Source organism: Eptatretus burgeri, chromosome 2 (assembly GCF_056783735.1).
Source record: "Eptatretus burgeri isolate ZD-2024b chromosome 2, Ebu_testis_v1, whole genome shotgun sequence".
Lineage (NCBI taxonomy): Eukaryota > Metazoa > Chordata > Myxini > Myxiniformes > Myxinidae > Eptatretus > Eptatretus burgeri.
Window position 1 is genome coordinate 89,741,041 of NC_140962.1, and position 25,000 is coordinate 89,766,040.

At 43.0% G+C, this 25,000-nt stretch overlaps 1 protein-coding gene across 4 annotated transcripts in view; it reads left to right on the forward strand.

Moving 5' to 3' along the window:
• Positions 1-25,000, forward strand: part of NEDD1 (NEDD1 gamma-tubulin ring complex targeting factor) — an 85,656-nt gene that overhangs the window by 20,262 nt on the left and 40,394 nt on the right. For all 4 annotated transcript variants that reach the window (XM_085870252.1, XM_085870250.1, XM_085870253.1 and 1 more), the window contains 6 exons: positions 8,550-8,779; positions 8,910-9,111; positions 17,583-17,847; positions 22,599-22,721; positions 22,841-22,897; positions 23,482-23,624. In XM_085870252.1, coding sequence (XP_085726378.1) covers positions 8,550-8,779; positions 8,910-9,111; positions 17,583-17,847; positions 22,599-22,721; positions 22,841-22,897; positions 23,482-23,624 — 1,020 coding nt within the window. The remainder of the gene's footprint in view (positions 1-8,549; positions 8,780-8,909; positions 9,112-17,582; positions 17,848-22,598; positions 22,722-22,840; positions 22,898-23,481; positions 23,625-25,000) is intronic.

The window sequence follows — 25,000 nt, forward strand, 5'->3', positions numbered from 1 at the left end:
ACTCCTGAAAGAAAAATTCTGCTGCTTGCATTCATAAAAGGCAAAAGTAAGTTTCAAGTCCATTTCTGACATTACTGTGACTTTATCGCTGATATGAAGATGGAAAAAACTCTTGCCTCCAGAATCTGGTGATCGACATGTTCACAAGCAGAACAAAATCTTTGGCTTGTATTATTAATTTTTCTTTACCACATCCTGACAGCAGAGCATTTCTGCTGCCTGGGCTCAGTCATGGTGATATTACTCCTAAAATGTCAGTCACATTGGCCCGGCACCTGACACATGGTGTGGTTGTATAATTATTTGATTTTTTGATCTGGGTTGTTTTAGGTTTTTTTTAATTTTTTTTTAATATAATAAGGCTCACTTGGCTTTTCCTGAATGGGTTTGAAGGTGGAGGAGTAGCAGCTGAAATGTGAATCCTATTGAGGTTCCTCCTGATGACTTCATCTTTGCTTTTTGCTTGTTCTGGTTCCTTCTGATCACTTCAATCCAGGACTGTACCTATTTGGTCTTCCATTTGATTTGAATTGAATTTATTTTTGCAAAATGTAATATTTTTGCAATATTACAGCAAAAATAAAAGGATGAGCAATAAAGATGGCTCCTTTTTAAAAATCACCATGGATTATTATGTAGTTAAATAATGTGTGTTTCTAATTTTTTGTTCAGAAGGCTCAAGATAGGATTTTGTTAACTTGCTGTAAATAGCTGTGCAAAGTTTCATGCAATCATTGTTGCTGGAGAAAAATATATTCTCAAAAGTTTAATTGTGTTGCAATTGTATTTCAGGCCATCAAACTCTACTTATTATTATTATTATTATTATTATTATTATTATTTTTGTATTTCATTTTTTTTTTTCTTGATTGTCAGAACCCTGCAGGCAACCTTCAAGTTATTGTCCTGAACTCCACCTGATCCATATGAAACACTGGTCAGAGACTGGTACTCTCAATTTCCATTTTTATTATACCTGGTAAATTTCAACCTGGGGCGTGAGCAGCCAGTTTCATTAATAAAGGTCTGCCAAGAACACAGAGTGAGATATTAGTCGGGCTGCAGTGCACAAACCGCTTATCATTGTTGGCAATGCACGTTTGCAAGTCCAATGGTGGAAAGAGCACATGCAATGGACTACTGAGCAGTGGAGAAATTATATGGTCAGATGAATCATCCTTCACAATGTTCTCGCCAAAAGGACAAGTGCACGTGTGGCACCAACCTCAAGAACTCCTGACCTTGAGTGCATGGTTCCAACAGTGGAGGGTTCTAGTGGTTCTGTAATGTTGTGGGGCACATTTTCCTGGCATGATTTGGGTGCAGTCATTCCCTTAGAAGGCAATGTCAATGGCAATCGCAACTTAATTGTCCTGAGTGATCATCTTCGCCCCATGTTGTAGCATTTCTTTCTTGCTGGGAGGGGTGTCTTTCGGGGTGACAATGCTCTCATCCACAGAGTAGGTGTGGTCACCGATTGGTTTGATGAACATGCCACTGATGTTCTCCAGATGTCATGGCCTTCTCAGCCACCTGATCTGAACCCAATCGAGCATTGATAGGATATTCTGGAATGACGGCTGAGACAGCGTTTTCCAGCTCCATCAAACAGGTGCAAGTTGATTGAATTTCTCGTGGAAGAATTGTGCCACGGTGCATACAGGCTGTACTTGTTGCACTTGGTGGCCCAACACCCTATTAAGTGACTTTACATTGGTGTTTCCATTTTTTTGTCCCCTACCTGTCTGTCCACAAGGCAATTCCTGCCAGTATGGCTGCTCACAGATAGCTATTTAAATAAACAAAATTGCAACTGCATTGAGATATTTAATTATTTGTTGACTGAGTTCTGGACATTGTAGGTAATTTAAAAGTGGCACATGGAGCTGCATAGAAAATGACACGGACAAGTGGCAAGATTGTGTCCAAACTGTTTTACAATTGGCTTCAGTACTGCTTATGACAGCAGCTTTACCATTTGTGCAAACTGGGGATGCCAACTGTAATATTCCACTGCCAATATAAGTGATTAACTGTTGATGTCGTGCTAAGAATGTTGAGCAATTTGTTGAATTTGGAAAAGCTTATGCTAAAGAGGGTTTTTGGGTGGGACAAGACTGAGCGTATATCAATGTAGCACCTCACCAAGGTATGTAGATTACAGTAGAACTGAGAACCAATGTAGACACATTCACTCTGACTAACTCAGACCACTGTTACAATAACCTTTTATGTTCCTTCAGGAATGTATGAGGCTCATTAGTTACGAAATGACTCCGTCGTCGTCGTCGTCGTCGTTGTCGTCATCATCATCCTGTTTGTGTAAAGGCCCAGTCACACCTTGACGTTTTAGCCAGCAATGGCAACGTATCAAAATGTATGTAAAATGCTGGCTTACGCTGAACTTTTGATGTTTTTTTAAAAGATTCGGACGTATTCATAACGAGTTGGTCGTATGCATAACATATTAGTAACGGACACAGAACGTTTCGTTGTCTTATAGATAACTTATACCAACGAATGCTTAGCCTGTTGTCGGCGTTCACAACCTATGCCCAACGATAGTCTAACTTATGCATAGCGCGCTGCACGTATCGCCGACGATGACGTGACGTAGCCTATTAAAAGGCTGCCGCACAATGATTCAAATCATAACCGCCGGGGAAATGGAAGTGTCAACATTGCAGTCACACCTTGGCGATCTTTCCAGCGTATGCCGACCTCTGCAAAATGCGTCTAAAACGCTGGCGCACGTCGAATACAGTATGGGTAAGTTTGGTATGCGTGAATAGAATGCTAAAGTACTCTATCATACGTCGTAGTAAGTGGAGTACGTCTTGTACTTTTAAACGTGTTAAACATTTTACGACGTACTTGCCGTATGCCTCACACGTTCCGCATGCAATGGGAATAAGTTGTACGCACGATATGCGATCGTTGGCACATGTCGACAAAAGTTACTTGTAAGTTACTCATAAGTCGAAACACGTCAATGTAATGGTTAGCGTCAGTGTTCCAGACTCCCTGGTTTTTTTGTTTTTTTTTCGTTATGACGGTGATGTTGACACTTCGATTTCTAGTGCGGTTATCATATAATATAATTATTAGGCTGCTGCTCAACGATTTAAATCATAACCGCACTGGAAATCGAAGTGTCAACATGATCGTTATACCGAAGAAAAAAAACAAAAATTAAAAATAAAAAAACCAGGAATTTGGAACGCTAACCATTACATTGACATGTTTCGACTTATGAGTACCTTACAAGTAACGTGTGTCGACATGTGTCAACGATCGCGTAACGTGCCTACAACATGTTACTCATAGGTTAGAAATAAGTTTCGGGTATGCTAAACATTACCTCGACGTGTTTCGACTTATGATTAACTTACAATTAACGTGTGTCGACGTGTGTCAATGATCGCATAACGTGCCTACAACTTATGGCCAGCATCGCGGAACTTGTGAGTCATACACTGGCATAAGTCGTAAAATTTCAAGCATGCTAAAATTTGAGGACAACCGCAAAGTACAACGACGAAAGCCAGCGTACTACGACGTATGGCAGTGTTTTTCAGTGTGCTCTCAGTTTCCAAAACTTACCCATAACGTATTCGACCTCTGCCAGCGTTTTCCACAAATTTTTCAAAAATCGGCATAAGCTGGCTCAAACGTCAAGGTGTGACTGGGCCTAAAGCCATAATTCACCTAATGGCTGCTTTCCAGGCTGCACAATCCCTTGCTAGCCCTCTTGTTAGGCCTTTAACTCTAAGATCATCTCTCAGCAACACATCCCATGTTTTCTTCGGACGGCCTCTAGCTCTCCTTCCGTTCACATTCATATTTATACACCTCTTCACACAACTACCCAACCACATCCTTTCCACATGTCCAAACCATCTCAACCTACCCCTACACATAATTTCACTAATGCTTTCTATACCTAACCTATTTCTTAATTCCACATTTGATTTCCTATCCTTCAGTGCCACATCACACATCCACCTCACCATTCTCATTTCATTTTGTTCACACCTCCGTTCATCCTCCTTTTTGATCACCCATGTTTCACTGCCATACAACATCATGCTTCGAAGGCAAGCTGCATAAAGTTTTCCCTTTAATCGGAGAGAGGTCCTTTTTGATGTCGATAGGGGTAACAACGCCCTAAACTTCCTCCAGCCACTTCTAACTTTTGCAATCACTGCTGCCTCCACACATCACCACAACCTGCACTAATCATATCACCAAGGTAACATAATTTATCTACACATTCCAAAGATATATCCCCATAAACTAACCTTTCCGCTCAAACTGGAGTCACTTGTTTACTTGCGCAAACAGCATATTTGAAGTCAGGTACCACCTGCAGTCTACCCTGATGCCACTACACCTCTTGTGCACCCAGAAGTTGCAGGATTTACACAATATTGAATTGCTACCAACACTTTTCTAGACAGCACAGGGCCACCTCCCTCTCTTTTCCACACTTCCTTCTCCCGCACCACTAATCAATACTTTCGTTTTCCCTGTATTCACTTTCAGTCCTCTGGCCTCCATACCCTCCTTCCATACTGCATATTTACCCATTGCCTCTTCCACACTGTCGGCTATCAGCACTAGGTCATCAGCATACAGGATTTCCCAGGCTGAGCCTCCTCTAAATTCCTGTGATATAGCCTCAAGAACCATGATGAACAGGATTGAGCTCAAGACTGAACCCTGATGAACACCCATTTTCACTTCAAAATCCTCACTCTGTACTCCATTTACCCTCACAGATGTTTTTGGGCCATCATACATTGCCATGACTACCCTAACTAAGCAATCCTCCACACGCAACTTTCTCATGGACCAAGTGCTTAAGCCACTTGGCGAGTGCTCTCCAATATTCACACTGTCACTGAATACTGTATACCAATTGACTTGAACAAAGCAATTAGTGATCGCAGATCCGTCATGTTATTAAACACCTCCCAGAGAGGCCGAAATTTGAAATATGTCTGAATTGGAAAATGAACACTTTTTTTTTCCGCAGTAAGAACTGCTGCCAAGTTCAATTCTGGAGCTTAAATCACCCGCATTTGGCCCCGTGTTGTTCTGCGGTGTATCATGCGGTAGCTGGCTCACTGAAAATGTGCAATTTTATTTTACACCAACTTTCCCCTTTTTGTACAACCTTATTTCATTATACTACCGATCACCTCGGCATAGATACATTGCCTATAGAAAGTCAAGACCCCCTTTCAAATTTTTCACCTTTTTTTGACCTGGAGCCTGGCATTAAATTGCATTAAATCCGACTTTTTCCACCTTTATTTACACATCGTAACAAACAACTTTCAAATGAAAAACAAATTCTACAAATTTCAGAAAATTAATTAACAATACATAAGAATATCTTCATTGAATAAGTGTCCAGCCCCTGAGTTAATACTTAGTTGAAGCACCTTTGACAGCAATTACAGCTGTGAGTCTGTTGGGATAGTTTTCTACTAACTTTACTCACCTTGATTGGGCAATATTTGCTCATTCTTCTGTACAAAACTGTTCAAGCTCAGTCAAGTTGCATGGAGAGCATTGATGGATAGCAATCTTCAAGTCATGCCACAGATCTTCGAATGGATTTAGGTCGGGGCTCTGACTGGGCCTTCCCAGTGTAGCTTTGGCTGTGTGCTTCGGGTCGTCTTTCTGAAAGGTGAACTTCCGTCCCAATTTCAGCTTTCTCGCAGAGGGCAACAGGTTTTCCTCTAAGATTTTTCTGTATTTTCTCCATCCATTTTCCCTTCTGTCCTGCCAAGTGGCCCAGTCCTTGCTGATGAGAAACATCCACATAATATGATGCTGCCACCACCATGCTTCACAGTCGGGATGGTGTTTTTTAGGTGATGTGATGTGCTGTGTTGGGTTTGCACCAAATGTAACGTTTTGCATTTCGGCCAAAAAGTTCCATCTTGGTTTCGTCAGACCACAAAACATTTTGCCACTTGACTTCAGAATCTCCGGAGTGGTTTTTGCATACCTTAAACAGGATTCAAGGTGGGCTTTTTTGAGTAATGGCTTCCTTCTTGCCACCACACTGTGCAGGCCAGACTTGTGGAGTGCTTGGGATATTGTCACATGCACACATTGAGCAGTCTTTGCCATAAAGGCGCATGTAGCTCTTTCAAAGTTGCTATTGGCCTCTTGGTGGCCTCTATGATCAGTCTCTTTGCTTTGTCATACAGTTTTGCTTTGTCATACAGTTTTGCTTTGTCATCCAGTTTAGAGGGGAATCTGATCTCAGCAAGGAGTTGGTGGTACCATACACCTTCCACTTCTTTTGATTGTCCTGACTGTGCTCCAAGGGATATTCAAAGGCTTTGAAATATTTTTATACCCATCCCCTGATCTGTGCCTTTCCACAACTTTATCCTAGAGGTCTTTTGAAAGCTCCTTGGTGCTCATGGTTGAGTTGACGTTTCGTTTTTAAAAGTTTCTTTAACCATTTTATGGAGTGCTTGGTGAAGGCACTTGGCGCACGCTCTTCAAGCTTGAATGGCGATACCGCAGTTCGATACCGGAGTTACAAATGCAAAATAAATTCGACGATTAAAACGAGTGTGATATAAAGCAATTCATCACAATGTCACAGCAGGGATTCCGAGGGATATGCACGCTCATTCTATGCTATCTAGCATCGGTTCAAATCCTGACCCAGCTATAAACTATCATCCTGGTGTTTCACAAGCAGGGTGATTCAACAATGGTTGTGCCGTCTCTTGGATGGAAGTTATACTGGGCGTCACTTCTGCCACAAGCTCCCTCACACCCACCCCATCCCCCACCCCTCCTTTCTCCCTCCTCCCTTTCCCTCTCTGCCACTTCTCTCTCTCTCTCTCTCTCTCTCTCTCTCTCTCTCTCTCTCTCTCTCTCTCTCTCTCTCTCTCTCTCTCTCTCTCTCTCTCTCTCTCTCTCTCTCTCTCTCTCTCTCTCTCTCTCTCTCTCTCTCTCTCTCTCTCTCTCTCTCTCTCTCTCTCTCTCTCTCTCTCTCTCTCTCTCTCTCTCTCTCTCTCTCTCTCTCTCTCTCTCTCTCTCTCTCTCTCTCTCTCTCTCTCTCTCTCTCTCTCTCTCTCTCTCTCTCTCTCTCCTCTCTCCTCTCTCTCTCTCCTCTCTCCTCTCTCTCTCTCCTCTCTCTCTCTCTCTCTCTCTCTCTCTCTCTCTCTCTCTCTCTCTCTCTCTCTCCTCTCTCTCTCTCTCTCTCTCTCTCTCTCTCTCTCTCTCTCTCTCTCTCTCTCTCTCTCCTTCTCCCCCTCTCCCCCCTCTCTCTTTCCCCCAACTTTCCTCTCTCCTCCCTCACTCTCTCCCACCACTCCCCTCTACCCCTGCTTCTCCACCCCTCACCCTGTGTTAAAGGGACTGTCATGGACTGACATTTTGTTTTGAATTTAAAACTGATTCCCCATTGGGTAGCATGTACGATTCAGATTCAGAGTGAGCCGACCGGAGGGGTGCAAAGGTTTCTGCATGTGCAAGCATGTACGCATGCAGGCAGGCCTTTGTCAGGTAGATAGTGTAGGTCGTAAATGCTTCCACCCGGTTTTATATAGAACCCCGTGGTTAAAAAGAAAACGTTGCTATTTGGCTGCGTTTTATCACCCTTCTCTTTCCCTCCTCTTATGTTGCCTTCATTCCCCCACCCCTCATGCCTCCTTCCCTTCCTCTCACACTGCCTTCCCCTCCCCTTACGCTACCTTCCCTTCCCTTTCCCTCACATTGCATTATTTTGCTCTCATGCTGCCTTTCCTTCCCTTCCCAACACACTGCCTTATCTCCACCTCCCCTACGCTTACTCTCTCCCCTCTTCACCCCCCCCCCCGGACATCTGGTGGTCTCTGTGTGCTGTTTTAACATCCCCTATTTCATTCAATCCTGTATTACCCCTCCCTACCCCCTTCTCCACAAGTCCCACTACCAAACACAAGTTGAGAAACCTCTCCTCACTCTTACCTCCTCCCAAACCCCCTCCCCACTTCCCCTCTCCTCCCTTCCCTATCCTCCCTTCCCTATCCTCCTCCCTTCCCTATCCTCCTCCCTCCCACCACCCCCTCCCAGAGTGTACAATGATGCTTGGTGAGACGTCACTCTCCCCACCCCCCTCTCCCCCTTCTTAGCTCCCCCCTTCCTCACCCCTCCTAACTCCCCCACCCCTTCTCCTTCTTTCTGCCCACCCCCTTGATATTTCTCTTAGCGAAGCGCCGGTTTGTATTTGCTGATAACAAAGTTTGGTATGTTTTGATGTACAATTACCAAAGCCAGAATACCATTGCACATTATGACAGCTCTAGTATTGGACTATCTTAGTGGAGTTTTTATTCTATTTTATTTTTGCTAAGAAATCCAACAAATTTCTTAACCTGTGATAAATGTAGATTTTGTTTGATTCATCTGGCACAATTGGAAACAAATATATATTTCCATTCACTTCAAGTGTTGAAAGAATATTTTCATGGTTGGTTGTTTTTTTTATTTATTTAATTTTTCTTCACTATAACTACCAATACCCGCAGGCAGTGCGAGATCTGCAATACTCTCGTTTTAAGAAGGCTATCTTCGGCAGTGTGTCCGATGATGGTTGCATGACTTTATGGGACGCCAATGCCCGTCGACCCTTGCGTGTGTTTGAGAGTGCTCACCGTGCACCAGCTTCAGCCTTACGCTTCTCTCCTTGCAACCCACTGCTGGTAGTGAGTGTTGGGCTTGACAAGCGGGTCACCTGTTATGATGCTGCTAGCAAGAGGTGAGCCCCCTTAAATTGAGATCCCAGGCATGCATTTTGTTCAATTCTTCAGATCCCCTCACCCAGCCTCCCTTCTGCACTCTCCAACATTCTTCTGTCTGTCATTGCTGAGTCTGTTTTTGTTTAACAGCCTTCTGCAGAGCAAAGAGACGGATTCACCACTCACCTCACTGGAGATCATGCCTGATGGGGCAACTCTAGCTGTGGGTTCCTCACGGGGAAGGCTCATCTTGTATGATATGCGCATGATGGCATCACCTATTAAAGTTGCTTCTGCTCACAAGACATCTGTGCGATGTCTGCGGTTTCACAAAAGCAAAGATTATGGAAAGGTGGGTGTGACATGATCTTCAATCTTTGTGATTTAATGATAAAAAATAATTGAATTTATGTCGTGCCCTTTGTCTATGGATACAAAGTGCTGAGAGAAAGAGGAAGAAAGGGGTACAGGAGGGAGGTGAAAGAACAAATGGAGGTACAGCCTGGGATTCGCTCAATCCACAACACACTTTCTGAAGAGATATTCCAACCGCACGACCATTCCTTGCAGAACTGTCTCCGGAGATCCCTGATCATAGTTTTTAATCGCTCGTCGACCTCACTAGTAAACGCCTTCCATGACTGGTAATTGTTCTGCTCGAGCACGAGCCCACATGTTCTCAACATCTCCGTGGTTAGCCAAGGCTCAGGGAATATCGAGGGCTTGGAAATGGAAAGATGAAGAACAGTATCTTGCTGCATCCATCCTTTCGACAATTTGCAGGTCACCGAGGGAGAACAAAAATAACTTTGAGACAACCTCTACTCTGCAGACGATGGTTCTGGTTTGCGAGCGCAGAGAAATCACTTCATTTGCAGTCGGGAGTCTGCCATTTTTCTTCTCCTCCAAATCAAACCGCGTGTTTACATCTCCATGATAACATCATCCAGACGTTTGTGTGCAGCCTGAAAATCCGCATGCCCCACAGAAGCCCAGCAGCTCGGAGCTCAAGCTGCATAACCAGCGTCGAGGCTGAGGAGGGAGAGATGCGAGATTTGAAAACAGTCTGGCCAGTGGTGTTATAGAAAGGAAGAGGGAGAGCAGACACCAAAGAAGTTTCATGTTTCTAAGTACACAAGCTGCAAGTGTCATCCCGCCTGCGCCAAACCCGTGCCATTCCGAACGTTTCATGGTGGACGTGGATGAAGCGTCGAGCAATTAGAAGGAGGAAGTGAAGACTGCATGGCCACTGAAACAAGAGCGAGAATTGCTTTGCAATACATGCCCCCTACCGATGTGATATTTTCTAAGTCCAAAAAGGGCATAACTGTGAAAAATTGACATAATACCCTTAAACTCGAATTTGTTCTGTAACTTATCATAATAAAGCATTGTATCAAGTTTCAATTGAATATGCTAAATGTTGTAGGGAAAAAAGTCTGAAAAACCACAAGTGGGATGGACGGACGGACAAACGGAGAGCAAACCTATAGTCCCATCCTGTGAAACCAGAAGGAGACTAATAATAATGAACAATATTCTCCTCGCATTACATGATATGTGCAGATTTGGAACTCTTCCCCCATCTGCACCATAATTCTGGAAAGGAACGATGTCACATCGTGTGTGTGTGTGTGTGTGTGTGTGTGTGTGTGTGTGTGTGTGTGTGTGTGTGTGTGTGTGTGTGTTCGCGCGCGTGTGCGTGTGCGTGTGCGTGTGCGTGTGCGTGTGCGCGCGCGCGTGTGTGTGTGTGTGTGTGTGTGTGTGTGTGTGTGTGTGTGTGTGTGTGTGTGTGTGTGTGTGTGTGTGTGTGCGTGTGTGCGTGTGTGTGTATTGAAAGTTAAAATTTGTATAAATATATAATTTGAGATTTTGAGTTTGAAAGCTGTTAGCTGAAATGGTAAAGTTTGCAGTGAATGGACAAATTAATATGTGGTAAAGTGTATATAAATAAATAATAATACAAAGTTGTCTGTCGTTTGTGGAGATGATAATGTGTTCATAAATAATAATTTGAGGAGGTATGCAGGTAATGGTGATGGTAAAAAAATATATAAATAAATCCACAGTTGTGGTGCTTGTGGAGAAGATAAAGTGTTTATAATGTAGATGTAGTTCAAGGTCGACTTTAGGGCTTAGAATTGCAAAATATGTATAAATCAGTAATTCAAAGTATATCGTTGAATTGTTAAAGGTTTTTAAACAAGGGCTAAGCACAATGGAGGTCCACGTGCTTACGCCCCCACTGTTCTCATGTTTAGTTCGGGCATTTGGATCCCCTACCCATTCAGACCGTGGGAGAAATGTATAGCTCTGCAATAACAGTGGGTTTTAAGGCTGGCGAGACCGGAGAGGAGACGGTAGAAGACAGAAAGACCACCGACCAGCCTGCGGTGAGAGAGTGAGAGACCCAAAGACTCAGCCTCACTGCGGGAGATACCAATGATCCAAAATGCCTTGGTTTCCACAGCGTGAAGCCAAGAAAGGTGAGAGGCAGGAGCACCAGCCCATATTGGAGAGCAGTACTCCATCAGGCTGTGGACGAAAGCTTTGTATGTGGTCAGGAGCTCAGGTGGGCTGAGTAAGGAGTTTGCACGACGGAGGATTCCCACTCGGTGACTGGCTTTGGAGGCCAGGTTGGAAATGTGGCTTTCCCAGGAAAGATCATGGTAGATAGTGAGACCCACAAGCTTGAAAGAAAGGACTTCTTCCAGAGGATTGTTGAGAAAATGGATTGGTGGGGGGGGGTTGCCAAACAGTCCTTTCGGAGAGATATGGTGAGAGTGTGAGATTTGTCCGGATTGAAAGACAAGCTTCAACGTGTTGGACCAGTTTGTGATTTTACCCAGATCTGCAGTGAGCAAAGAAGCTGCTGCTTGCCGGTCTGAGGGATGACAGATGGTACGGCAGAGGGTGGAGTCATCAGCAAAGAGATAAAGAGGATTTCCAGAGAGTCAGAGAGGTTTACAAATTTGTTTGAAAGGTTACAAACTAAGTGTAATCAGTTTCACTGTATGTAATCAGTGGTTTAACTTAAAAATTTAGCTCCCCTACGTATCTGTGGAGTTTTAAGGTCCTACTCATTTGGTCAACCGTCAAGGCAAACGTGAAGTCCGAGGAACTTTCCAAATAAGTCAGACATAAAGTGGTGGAGAAGCAGTGTTCAGGAGAGGGTTATATGAAGATTTGAAAGTCACTCATTATCCCTTTGAATATGGTGAAATCCATCATTAAGAAGTGGAAGATGTATCATAACACCCAGATACTACCTAGATCAGGTTACTCACCCAAACTCAGCAACCGGGCAAGCAGGGAATTGGCTCGGGATGTCACTGTAAATCCCACAATGACCTTTAAAGATCTGCAAGGCTCTATGTCCGAGATGGGGGGGGGGGGGGTGGTCAGTGTTTATGAATCAACAATATCCCGTTCCCTTCACAAAGCTGGCCTCTATGGATTGTTGACAAGAAAGAAGCCATTACTGAAAAAGATTAGTATGGAGTTTGCGAAAAATTATTTTAATGATGCTGCATGCATGTGGAGAAACGTTTTATGATCAGACGAGACAAAAATTTAACTTTTTGGTCTATATTCAAAGCGTTACGTCTGGCGTAAGCCGAACACTGCACATCACCCAGTCAACTGTCAAGCATGGTGGTGGCAGTATCATTTTATGGAGCTGCTTTTCATTAGCAGGGACTGGCAACTTGTCAGGATAGGAGGGACAATGGACGGTGCAAAGTACAGGAGCATCCTCGATGAAAACATGCTTGAGTCAGCCATGAATCTGAAACTAGGTAGGAGATTCATATTTCAGCAGGGCAATGATCCTTCGCACAAAGCTAAAGCCACATTGGATTGGCTGAATAAGAAGTCAATAAATGTTCTTGAGTGGCCCAGTCAAAGTCCTGACTTGAAACCAATTGAACATTTCTGCTGAGACTTGAAGCTTGCAGTCTATTTATGATCCCCATCAAACTTGGCAGGACTAGAGCAATTTTCACATGAAGAATGGGAAAAGATTTCAACATCTCACTGTGCAAAGCTGACAGAGACCTTCCTCGAAAGACTGAAAGCACTCATTGCTGCAAAAGGTGCTTCGACCAAGTACTGATTTTACGGGCTGATTACTTTTACTACCAGTGAATATTGATTTATCCATGTTTCTCCACAACATTGTTTAGTTTGATCTCTTCAGTTGTGAATTTAAAAGGTCATTTCGAAAATTGTTTCTATATCATTCGTAATTCATCTAAATGCAGCATTATTGCTCGGGGGTGAATACTTTTTCAGGCGACTGGACCTGAGTGCTGTTTTTCAGAATGGGATGGTGCTAAGATGAGAGGGGCATCCCAACCCCCAATTTCCATTTGTAACCTTGGAACAGTAATCACTCTCGTGCTTATCTATGGTCAAATTCCACATCATCTTCCAGTGATGTGCATGAATGGAATAGCGAGATTTCCTTTATCTTTATCCACTGTCCAGCAAAACCACAGGCAAGCGTACAAACTTAGAATGTGAGTAAGGAAGACTCATTTGAGCTGAACTAACCTGACTGTCTGCATTAAAGTGTTGCAGTATAGGTGAGGGATGTGTCAACTCATAATAAATGAGATATCATTACTCACCATCTCACCCACAACATCACTCAACTAGAAATATAAATTGGGGGCATTGTGTGTGCAAACCATAACTTTTTGGGGCAATACCATAACTTTTTTTTTCTTGGTGGGTCATCAGAAGATGCAAAAAGAACACACAGATACTTTTGGTGGGTCATCAGGAGATGCAAAAATAACACACAGATACTGAATCTTCTGTATATTTTTATTCTTCCGCCACCAAAGCCATCAGAGGCATTATGTTTTCGGGTTGTCTGTCCGGCTGTCCGGCTGTCCATCTGACCGTGATCGCGATAACTTGAGAACGGCTGAAAGGATCCAAATCAAACTTGGTACTTGTATTATAATAATCAATGCAAAGATGAACTGGTTAGATTTTGGAGTCAATAGGTCAAAGGTTAGAGGTCATGTTGGGTATAAAAAAAATCTGTTGCCATGCTAACTTGTGAACTCGTGATGGGATTTCAACCAAATTTGGTCTAAGTATATATTTTGATGCAAAGATGAACTGATTAGATTTTCACATCAAGAGATCAAAGGTCAGAAGTAATTTCAGGTCAAAATATATACGTGAGAATAGCTGTTCTGCAAAACTGTCACTCCCCAACGCAATGACATAAAATGTAGTAATTCCCGAGATAGTTATTTCATTTTAGATAGCCCTTCTCTTTTGTGCAATGGGTTTATAGGTCAATATGCGTTGTGTGGGCTTTGGGTAGATTTTTCTGCCCCTTCTTTACTTCTTTGGCTTTGCTGTGTACACGAGCCTTTCTTTCTGTATGCATGCGGACCATAACAAATAAATAGCAGTCACAGCATCCGCCAACCAATTCTCATTCAAATTGCGCACAGTAACTCGATGGGCATTACACCACAGTCTTCACCATACTCGAACTCCAATGCTACCACATTTAATACACTTCCAAAACGCCTTTATAATCGCACCACACCACAAGCTCACTGACATTCACTATTGCCACCTCAACCACAACAAACAACTACAAACCAACATGACGCTATGCTGACGCTGCCATTGCTCAACCACAGTCTCTGCTAGCTACCACCACTGCCTTTTGGGACAGACGAGGGAACATGGGAGTGTGCGGTGCCATTGCGGACGCTCGTGTCTGGACATACGGACATCTAACTTGGGGCATGAGTGTGCGCTAGACTCCATTCGACATCATGTTGGAAATGCTGAAGCTCCTCTCAATTGTGGCTACCATTGCTTGTTCAGCGCTTGTTTGCGGCCATGGCACACGACCAGTTGCTCAGCCCCATGCTCAGTGAAGAGTTCCATCGTGTGACGAAGGTTAGAGGTGAATAAGACCATTTCCATTGCTGAAATTGTCACATGGGTGGGGCTAACACTGTGGTAATTGTCTGCATGCCAATGGGGGCGCTGGAAAACACCCATTGCTCTGCCTGATCCGCTTCCAAACTCCACCCCTCCAGGGGTTCGTTCTTGTTCTTCTGGTCACGGTGCGGTGAACAACGAACGGAGCAGAATGGAACTGAGTCCAAACAGGGATTCAGAATGAGAAGAAGAGCCAGGTGCCAGACTGAGCGCAGTCTTAGTCCATTAGCAGTTACTCGTACAGACCTCCTTACACTTCAATAAGCCTATCTTCTCACACGTTCTTTTCTTTATTTCTGACTCATCTACTGTGGACACAATAAAGGAACATCAGCAATTGCCCAGATCAACTGATCCACATCAGATCCACTGATCCCAGCACCCTCATGTTGCACCTCCCCTGACTGCGCACCATAGACACCATCAGTTTTCCTCCTCCTTCCCCCTCCTTAGCGAATGGATATATACAGGTCTGTCGACCGCGCCTGCGAAATATGAGGTTGCAATCACTTATCTCTACTCTTTCTGAACTATCTAACTTTCCTTGGGAGTGTTTCTGATGGTGCCTGTCATGTTAGCATAGATAAGATTGTGAAAGTATTTGAATGGTATGTCTCTGCACTGTCTCTTTGCTTTTGTAAATGATTGCATTTATTTTGCTGCACATCACCCATCCTTGCTTTCCCTGCTACACATTTTCTTTTGTATTGAATCCCTTGTTTATTGTGTGGTCAGGTTCGTCAGTGACCCTCGAATATAATATGCATATTATATGAATATATAATATGCTGACCCTCGAATCAACTGTGGTCCACCATCGCTTGTGGAAACACGGGCTGCGGTGAACCAGTTGAAACGGGGCAAAGCTCCAGGGATCTGTGGCATCCATGCCGAACTTCTCAAGGCTGGTGGAAATGCTGCACTCGCGTCGTTGCATGCAGTTTTGTGCTCTGCCTGGAACACAGGCATCATCCCAACTGACTGGAAGAGGGGCCTTGTTGTCCCTCTCTGGAAAGGGAAGGGTGATCGCCAAGACTGCAACAACTACCGAGGGGTGACGCTGCTCTCAGTGCCGGGCAAGGTCTTTGCTCGGATAATTCTTGATAGGGTTCGCCACCATCTGCTTGAGCACCAGCGTCCAGAGCAGTCAGGCTTTACACCAAAGAGGTCAACGATTCACCGTATCCTTGCACTTCGTGTACTCACCGAACGCAGACGAGAGTTTCGGCAGGGGCTGCTTGCAGCCTATGTTGATCTCTGTAAAGCGTTCGATTCAGTGAATCGGGATGTCCTCTGGAGGATTCTTGGTCTTCGTGGGGTGCCACCGAAACTGATCGATCTGATGTCTGAACTCTACTCTGGTACTGAGAGTGCTGTGAAGTGTGGTGGTACCGCCTCTGACTTATTTCCAGTTGTTACTGGAGTTCGTCAGGGATGTGTACTTGCCCCCACACTTTTCAGCACTTGTATGGACTGGATTTTTGGGAGGATGTCGGAGAGATCAAGTTGCGGTGCATCGTTTGGCAATGTCAAGATCTCGGACCTTGATTTTGCAGATGATGCAGTCATCTTTGCGGAGACTTTAGACATCCTCTTGGGGGCCCTCGAGGTGCTGAATGAGGAGTCGGAGCCGTTGGGATTACGGATTTCTTGGGTCAAAACAAAGATCCAGGCTTTCGGTGACATCTTGGATGCTGCTGTCCTGTCTGTGTCTGTTTGTGGTGAGGATGTTGAGGTCGTGGATAGATTCACTTACCTTGGCAGAGATATTCATGTCTCCGTAGGTTGTGAGCCGGAGGTCAATAGACGTCTGGGTCGGGCCTGGGGAGTCATGGATTCACTGGATCATGGGGTGTGGCGCTGCCGGTTCCTGTGCGGGAGGACGAAAGTCCGAGTCTTCAGGTCCTTGGTACTTCCAGTCTTGCTCTATGGGTGCGAGACTTGGACTTTGACCAAGGATCTGAGACGGAGACTTAATTCCTTTGGTACCAGGTCTCTTCGGAGAATCCTTGGCTATCGCTGGTCGGATTTTGTGTCCAACGAGCGGTTGCTGAGAGAGACTCGGATGAGATTTGTTACCTGCATAGTCCGTGAGCGTCAGCTGCGGCTGTATGGACATGTGGCTCGTTTTCCTGACGCTGATCCTGCTCACCAGATTCTCTCAGCGAGGGAGTCTCATGAGTGGAGGAGGCCAGTGGGCCGACCACGTGCCTCATGGTTACAGCAGGTTGACCATCATCTCAAGGAGATGGGGATGGGCCTGGCATCTGCCTGGGGGATGGCCAGACGGAGGCCCCTGGAGTACCGGCGGAAAGTGGACGCAGCGACGCGCTGTTCTGGCACATGCTCCCATACCTGACCTGACCTTGTTTATTGTGCCACATACCTTTCCTTGCCCTTGCTGTAAACTTGCTGTTATTGTAAATGTACCCAGCTCCTCACATATTTCCTCCATTTATCCAGCATAATGCACACATAGTGTTAGCCAGGAAGTTCGACCCCATTGATTGGCTTCTACACGTTAATTGGTGCATACTTGGGCAGCTCTAATCAGCTGCACCTGATCAGGTAAGGTGAGACGAGTAAGTATGGAGGGCACTGGCCCCCCTCGATACCATTGTCCAAAGGTAAGTTAACCATGCAAAGAAGTAGTATAGTGCCACCCTGCCAGGACTGGCGGTACCAATAAGCATTCATAGTTGATTAGCAACCCGCCGAGCCGCCGAGTTATTCCTTTGTCTTCTCTACTTCTATTTAAAATGTACTGACTGACATTTAAATAGCAAAAGGCATTCATTATGTGACATCATGACTTGCATTTTTGAACAATACTTGTTGCAGAGTGGTGAACAGGAGAACACAAAATACAGTAAGCAAGTGAAAGTTGCATCAACATACCGGTCTCTCAGAGGCTCGGTTTCTTGCAGCAATCTCTCCAGCAAGCACACATCAGTTCCATCTTCCTCAACTTCCACTCCTGTTACTTCATCTACGGTGTCAGCAACTTCGGTCACCAGGCCAGGAGCAATAGGAATGACCCGAAGTGCAAGTGCTGAGCATATTGATGGAAAGCCAGTTGTAAAAGACACATGGAGCAATGATAAAGGTATGCATAAGATTTTTTTTTTGAAGCATTTTTGATTTTTATTTCTAATTTTGTACGGATAATCGTGTTCATAAAACATTTCCTTACCCTTGAGGCATTGTGTGCAATTTGTTATTTTTTTTATCTTTAGCACCCAAGATGTAAAATTAACGACAGCAGGCTCATTAATAGTAATTTTCTTTGTGACCCATTTAAAAATATATTTAGGTAGGAAATATAAATTAATATGTGAAGAGGACAACACTCACGAACAATCCACCAGGGAGCATCTCATACACCACCCAGCAGCAGAGTATTTTATTATGCAAGTCAGGTCAGCAGAGAAACCCTCTTTGGGACTCATCAGCAGTCATGCCATATTTTGCGGCATGTTCATTGCACCTACCATGTGCTGCTTATTGCACATTTTAAAGTGAAGCGGTCAGTAAACAAATCTCTCTACAAGTACAGAAGCAACGGTTTCAGCAGCAATTTTCCCAAAGCGATTATACCTGCAATGGACAGCTGCAAAGATTCCACTACGCAGGGGTCCCCAAATATTTTTGATCTTGGGCCAGAACCAAAATTCCCTAGCGCCTCGCAGGGCATACAACCAGACACTTTAAGCAAGTGAAAGCTTCATTCTGTGAACATCACTCTTTTTTAAAATGTTCTTTCATAAAAGTTTATCTATTTTCTCCTCATGCCTGACAACTTTCTTCTCTTTGGAAATAGACTCTATCAGGCACAATAGACTCCACTGATGAAGCCGGCTGCGAAGCTGGCGAAACGTTGCCTGAGACCGGGTCTGCTGTTGCTTTTTTGCTCAAATTTGCAGTCGATCTAGTTTTTTACTTTTGGTTGGAAGCGCCTCCTTCTTTAAAAATAAATAAATTATATATTTATATTTTTTTTTACGAGTTTGTGTTTTTATGGCTGCCGTCGATCTTCCTCGATATCTTCTCAAAGTTCAGAAACCGAACCCCCGCTTTCCCATTGGCCCTTGGTTTCCACGATTGCCGTTTCAACTATCACAGCATTTTCTAGGAACCAAACCCCCATGATATTGTCGGGTTTCCTGTACTTACCAATTCAACGTCGTTGAGTGAGTATTATTTTTATATCAAGTCGATAATACAAAATAAGAGTGGAGTATGCTTACACATTGTAAGCAATAATGAACCGTACTTCTCCATTGTCTCGGGTCGCTCACCTGCATTTTATTATTTTTTTAAATGTATTTATTTTCACTTGTGGACTCTTTCCGACGGTTCTGTGATTATTTTTTTTTCACAGTGTATTGGCTTCAATGTTCGTTGGCATATGAAATAACTGTGCTTCCCCATTGTCTTTGTTTGCTTACCTGCATCATTTATATTTATTATTTCTTTATTTATCTATTTTAATTTATTTGTATTTTCCTTTATGGACACTTTTCAATGGTTCTGTGATTTTCCCCAGCGTATTGGTTTTGATGTCCATAGACACCATCAATTTTCCTTCCCCCTCCTTAGCGAATGGATATGTACAGGTCTGTCGACCACGCCTGCTAAATATGAGGTTGCAATCACCTATCTCTACTCTTTCTGAACTATCTAACTTTCCTCAGGAGTGTTTCTGATGGTGCCTGTCATTCTTAGCATAGATAAGATTGTGAAAGTATTTGAATGGTCCAACATCGCAACATCAACTGATATGCCTATCCTGGAATGGCCTACATGTCCCGATTCTTTGAATAGGGAATGTTCCGTTGGCATGCAAAATTTCAGCTTTCTACATCACCAGGAAGGTACCGAACATTAATATGTCAGTCAGTCAGTGAGTCATTAAAAAGAGCTTTTTATATTAGATAAATGAAATTACTGCGTTGCAGAAACCAAAAAACAGTCTAAAAATCAATACCGTAAGCAATATCACTATTAAATCTCAATGACAATAAAATAGTCAATCCAGCTATTTGCATTGAAATGATAAGACATGGCCAGAGAAAATATTTTCCTCCATATACATACATACCATCAAGCCAGCCACGGTGAATCCCACGTTAATCACCTCCTGCATTATTCTCTTCCTGCGTTTATCATTTATCAAGTTTGACTTGATGGAGAAACACCAGAGGCCATAACACTTAATTAGGGGCAGATAGAATAGAAGAACCTTTGAGGGGATTTACTTACAAATAATTTTTCAGTTACATTAACACCACATGGTCAATCCATTGAATGTAGGTAATTTGGTCACAGGAAATTTGGTCACGGGAAACTTAGTCACAGTAAAACGGTCACAAGGTAATTTGGTCACGAGGTAATTTGGTCACGGTAATTCGGTCACAAGGTAATTTGGTCACGGTATTATTATTATTTATTATTCACTGCATTTAAGGCCAGTAAGGCCCAAGAGCAGTAATAAACATTTTCATTTCAGAGCCGGCGAATCTTGTTGGCATAATGACTTATTGACCAAGTTTACTGACTACTATAATGGAATCGGAATTTAAAAGTTGAGGGAGACAATCGATTCCATTACAGTAGCCAGTAAACTTGGTCAATACGTCATTATGCCAACAAGATTCGCCGGCCATGAAATAAAAATGTTTATTACTGCTCTTGGGCCTTACTGGCCTTAAATGCAGTGAATAAATAATAATAATAATAATACCGTGACCAAATTACCTTGTGACCAAATTACCTTGTGACCATTTTACCTTGACCAAATTACCTTGTGACCGTTTTACCGTGACCAAGTTTCCCGTGACCAAATTTCCTGTGACCAAATTACCGCGCCCAATCCATTGACGGGGGATTAGGATTAGCTCCGTAGTCCGGACTTTTGATGGCGATGATAATACAAAACATATATATATATATATATATATATATATATATATATATATATATATATATATATATATATATATATATATATATATATATATATATATATATATATATATATATATATATATATATATATATATACACTTAATATGCGTTTTATATTACCGATGTAGACCGTGATGCACCTTTTGAGGACACTTGCACAAGAGTGAAGTTGATGGCACGCCATCGCAAAACCCCACGCTTCCCACCAAAAGAAAGGTTGAAAGATGATGAATAGTAGGAGGAATGATCCAATATAAAATTTTGAGTTTCAAAAATTTGTTTTCTCTTTTGACCCTTTGACTTTAAAGTCCCCACCCCTTGGGGCCTGAACCAGGCGTCAAATCCAAAAAAATCGTTCCATATTTCATGCATCCCCCAACGTTGATGGCAAAAACAAAATTTCATTTTAAAATGGTTTAATATACATCCATAATTGCATTCCTTGGTATTTGACCTTTTGACCGTGCCCCAGAGAGTGGGGCTAAAATTAACACTGCTCTCACATCTTGACATCCTTGTGATTTGATGCCTGTGACGCTCACACCCCCCCCACCCCCGCCCCCACCCCTTGGTGCATGAACCGGGTGTCAAATCCGAAAAATCGTTGTGTATATCATGCATCTGCCTTGTATTGGCTCAATGGTTAGGGTGGTGGGCTTGAGATCCTCGGATCCTGAGTTGAAATTCCACTCAGCTGTTTAATTAATACCAGGTGGTGCTAAATGCCTGTCATCCTTCCAAGGTTGGCAAAATGAGTGCCAGCTTGCTGGTATCTTGTGTCGGAGTGGCGACCCATCCAGGATTGTGTCCAATCGCCAAGGAGATTGCTAAGGCAGCACCAACGCTCTGCACAGAGTATGGTCCCAATGGATGGATGGATGGACAAGGACATTAGGAGTGATTTCATGCATCCCTCGATGTTCATTACATGTACAGTTTTATTTAAAAAGTTTTAAAGTATGCCCGCAATTGCAAGTTTTATTATTCGACCTTTTAACCCTGTCCCAAGGGATGGGCCATATTGACACAGCTCTCGCACCTTCTTGCCATGTGGTGATTATGACGACAAAGTTTGGTGAATTTCTGCACAACCGTTTAGGAGACAGCGTGACTGACAGACAGACAGAGCGGATTGCAGTATAACCCCTTTTTTTTAGCACAAGAATAATATAGGGTCTATAAAAACGGTGTATGCTGCCATTTACCTTACTCTCAGTCCAGGGAAATTATTACAAGTTAAGAGCGACAAAAGACCATCATGGTCTCAGCTTTATTCATTTTAACAACAAAAAAAGAGTTTGTGTTAACCACCGTTTTCAATGTCTACTTGGTTATCTGCACCGTTTTGGAGCTTTGAATAATTTGATGTTGGAAGGTTAACTTTTTGTTGCATCAGGCACTGGTAACTTTCAGTTGAACTCTATTTTCCAGTGTCAGGTAAATTTAATGTTATCTGAAGATGGAGGATGTACACAACATATTTTAAAACTGTCAATCACACTACCCCTTTTGCATAAACTCTTCCAAACAAAACCCAACATTGTTCTTCCTATCACTGCACAAGAATGGCAATGAATCCGCCTCTGTGGGCAATCAGGCCCAGAATTAAAATCCTTGACCGAGAATGATAATATAATCTGAGGCTAACTTTGCATCATATGTCCTTTTCCTGATGCTTCTCTCACCCCCCGCCGTTCCCCATTGCGCCAAAAATAAAAAATGTTACTCCACGTGATCATGCATTGTGAAAATATAATGCAGTTGTGGCTAACTGATAAACTTCCTCGATTTAAAAAACAAAAACAACTGAGTCATTCTTATCTTATATAGTGCACTCTTCAAAGCCTTGAACAGCACCTATACACTGTTCTCCCTCTGCCTTTCAATTAGGCTTTGAGGCCTCCCCAGATGAGAGGGTCAAGTTGGCTGGAGGAGAGAGCACCTCTCATGTGCAAAATGTAAATGCTGTCAGTCGATGCAGCTTAAGTGATATATTCTCTCCATTTCGGGCAGGTGAGGTGTTTTTGTTGTTGTTGTTGTTGTTATAATCTTTTTTGTGAAATGGAATAAGTATTTTTGTTGTGGAATGTCACTGCTTCCATCATTTGTATCTTTCCTTTTCTTCTTTCCAGATTTGCACAATGTATCAAAATCGAACATCAAGCCTGTGCAGTATCCAAGAGGCAGCAGTAAGTTATGAGGGGCACTCAAAACGTTATCTAAACAATGTACTCACAGAAGTTCAAGACAGGTGTCTAATTTTTTTCAATACAGCAATCTCCTGATTTACGAACCTTCGATCTACGAACTTGCAATGTCACGTACGAAATTTTTTTTCATTAAAAATTTGATTTCAGACCTCAAAATCTGACATTACGAACTTCAGCTCAACTTTAGGCAGCTCGGTTTTCAACCATGAATTAAAAATGCTACCTCATGAACTTTTGCTCAAACATTTCGGTCAGGAAATCGTGTGTGTGTGTGTGTGTGTGTGTGTGTGTGTGTGTGTGTGTGTGTGTGTGTGTGTGTGTGTGTGTGTGTGTGTGTGTGTGTGTGTGTGTGTGTGTGTGTGTGTGTGTGTGTGTGTGTGTGTGTGTGTGTGTGTGTGTGTGTGTGTGTGTGTGTGTGTGTGTGTGTGTGTGTGTGTGTGTGTGGTCGGTCACTTTGCTATGCTGTAATGTACCACCTTGAAAAAAAAATGTGAAAGGTTTTCATGCATTTTGGTGAGCCAGCTTGTGAAAAGTCTGTGCTGATGGTTGTTTATTTTGTACAGTTTCCCCATACTCCAGTACAGATGGCTTCTCCGCAAGCAGACCACATGCTTTGTCCCAAAATGCCAACTGTGATCCACAAACGTTTTCTCCCCTCACTTTAAACACCCAAGTGTTGCCAAAGGTTGTGTTGCATTCTCTGCAGGTATGTATTCTTACCTTGTTGTACTCAAATTTTATATCCAGGTGGGCATGGAAGGAGAGTTCATTTGATGCTTGTGTAGCATTTAAAAAGGCCATTCAAGTGAAGGTGTACATTACTTAGCAATGATGGTCCAAAAAGCTTGAGTGTGTGTGTGTGTGTGTGTGTGTGTGTGTGTGTGTGTGTGTGTGTGTGTGTGTGTGTGTGTGTGTGTGTGTGTGTGTGTGTGTGTGTGTGTGTGTGTGTGTGTGTCGTCCATAACTCCAAAACCATGAAACCTCGCAGCCTGAAACTTTGCATGCATACTAAGGGAACTCTAAGGAGTGTATGAATGAAAATTGATGTGTTTGGTTTAATTAAAACACCCCTTTTGAGATAATTAACAGCCTTTAAAAATTATATCCTTTATCAGGCGCATCCTCGGCCACCTCACTAGCATCTTAAGGTGCATCCTGGTTACCTCAATCGGGTCTTAATTCGCTATTTTGTTCAGCCTGCTGAACCAAGCCTTGACTTGGAACAGGCTGCAACTATTTATTAACGAGTTTTTTTTTTTTTTTCCCACTTTCCTCACTCATATCATGAAATGCCTGATCATCATTCCTATGAATTGCTGAATACATTGCAATGCTTATAAACACCCAGAGATGCCAGCGTTTGTGGCTTTATTTCATTTCCGCACATGCCATAACCTCGAGAATTTCTTGCATTAAGCCGAATTACAAAATTTATGCTCCACAATTGAACTTAGCAGCACTTCTGACTGCAAAAAAAAGTGTTCATTTGTCAAATTTGTCCATATTTGATATTGTTGTGGCCACGGGTACCGAAACACCAGCTTGTCACTCAGGGGAATTAATTCCTGGATGTCCTCGGAAGAGACCTGGGGCCACCGCTCACAATTAACGTTGTGTTATGGTGGGTTGTTTTAAAACCATGAATACCACCCAGCTAACCATGAGTTCCAGTGTCCACCGTCTAATTTTTCCGTTTAACTCGAGGTCACGTGGTTACCTGAGCGGAGGGCGTGCCCTCAGCAAAGCACCAATGTTATCTCGATTAGATTTTAATTAGGGCGGCTGAGCATTTTTACCGCTGGTACCTGCCAACTATTTTTGGTCAAATCTGTGGTAATTACCTCCCAGTCTATCGAGGTTTGGCCAATGCTAGACCAATGGAAGAAAAGGACAAACATGGACAGATTTGAAGTCAATAAATAATTTATTAATAATAAAATAAATAAATAAAAAGAACTTTTTATTTTGTGAGGTAAATAAATGAATAAATTCCAAAGCACTCAAAATGAATAATTAATCAGGCAAAATCAATCAAAATGACAGGAAAGAAACAGAGAGCAGATGCTTATCGGGAGTTGACTT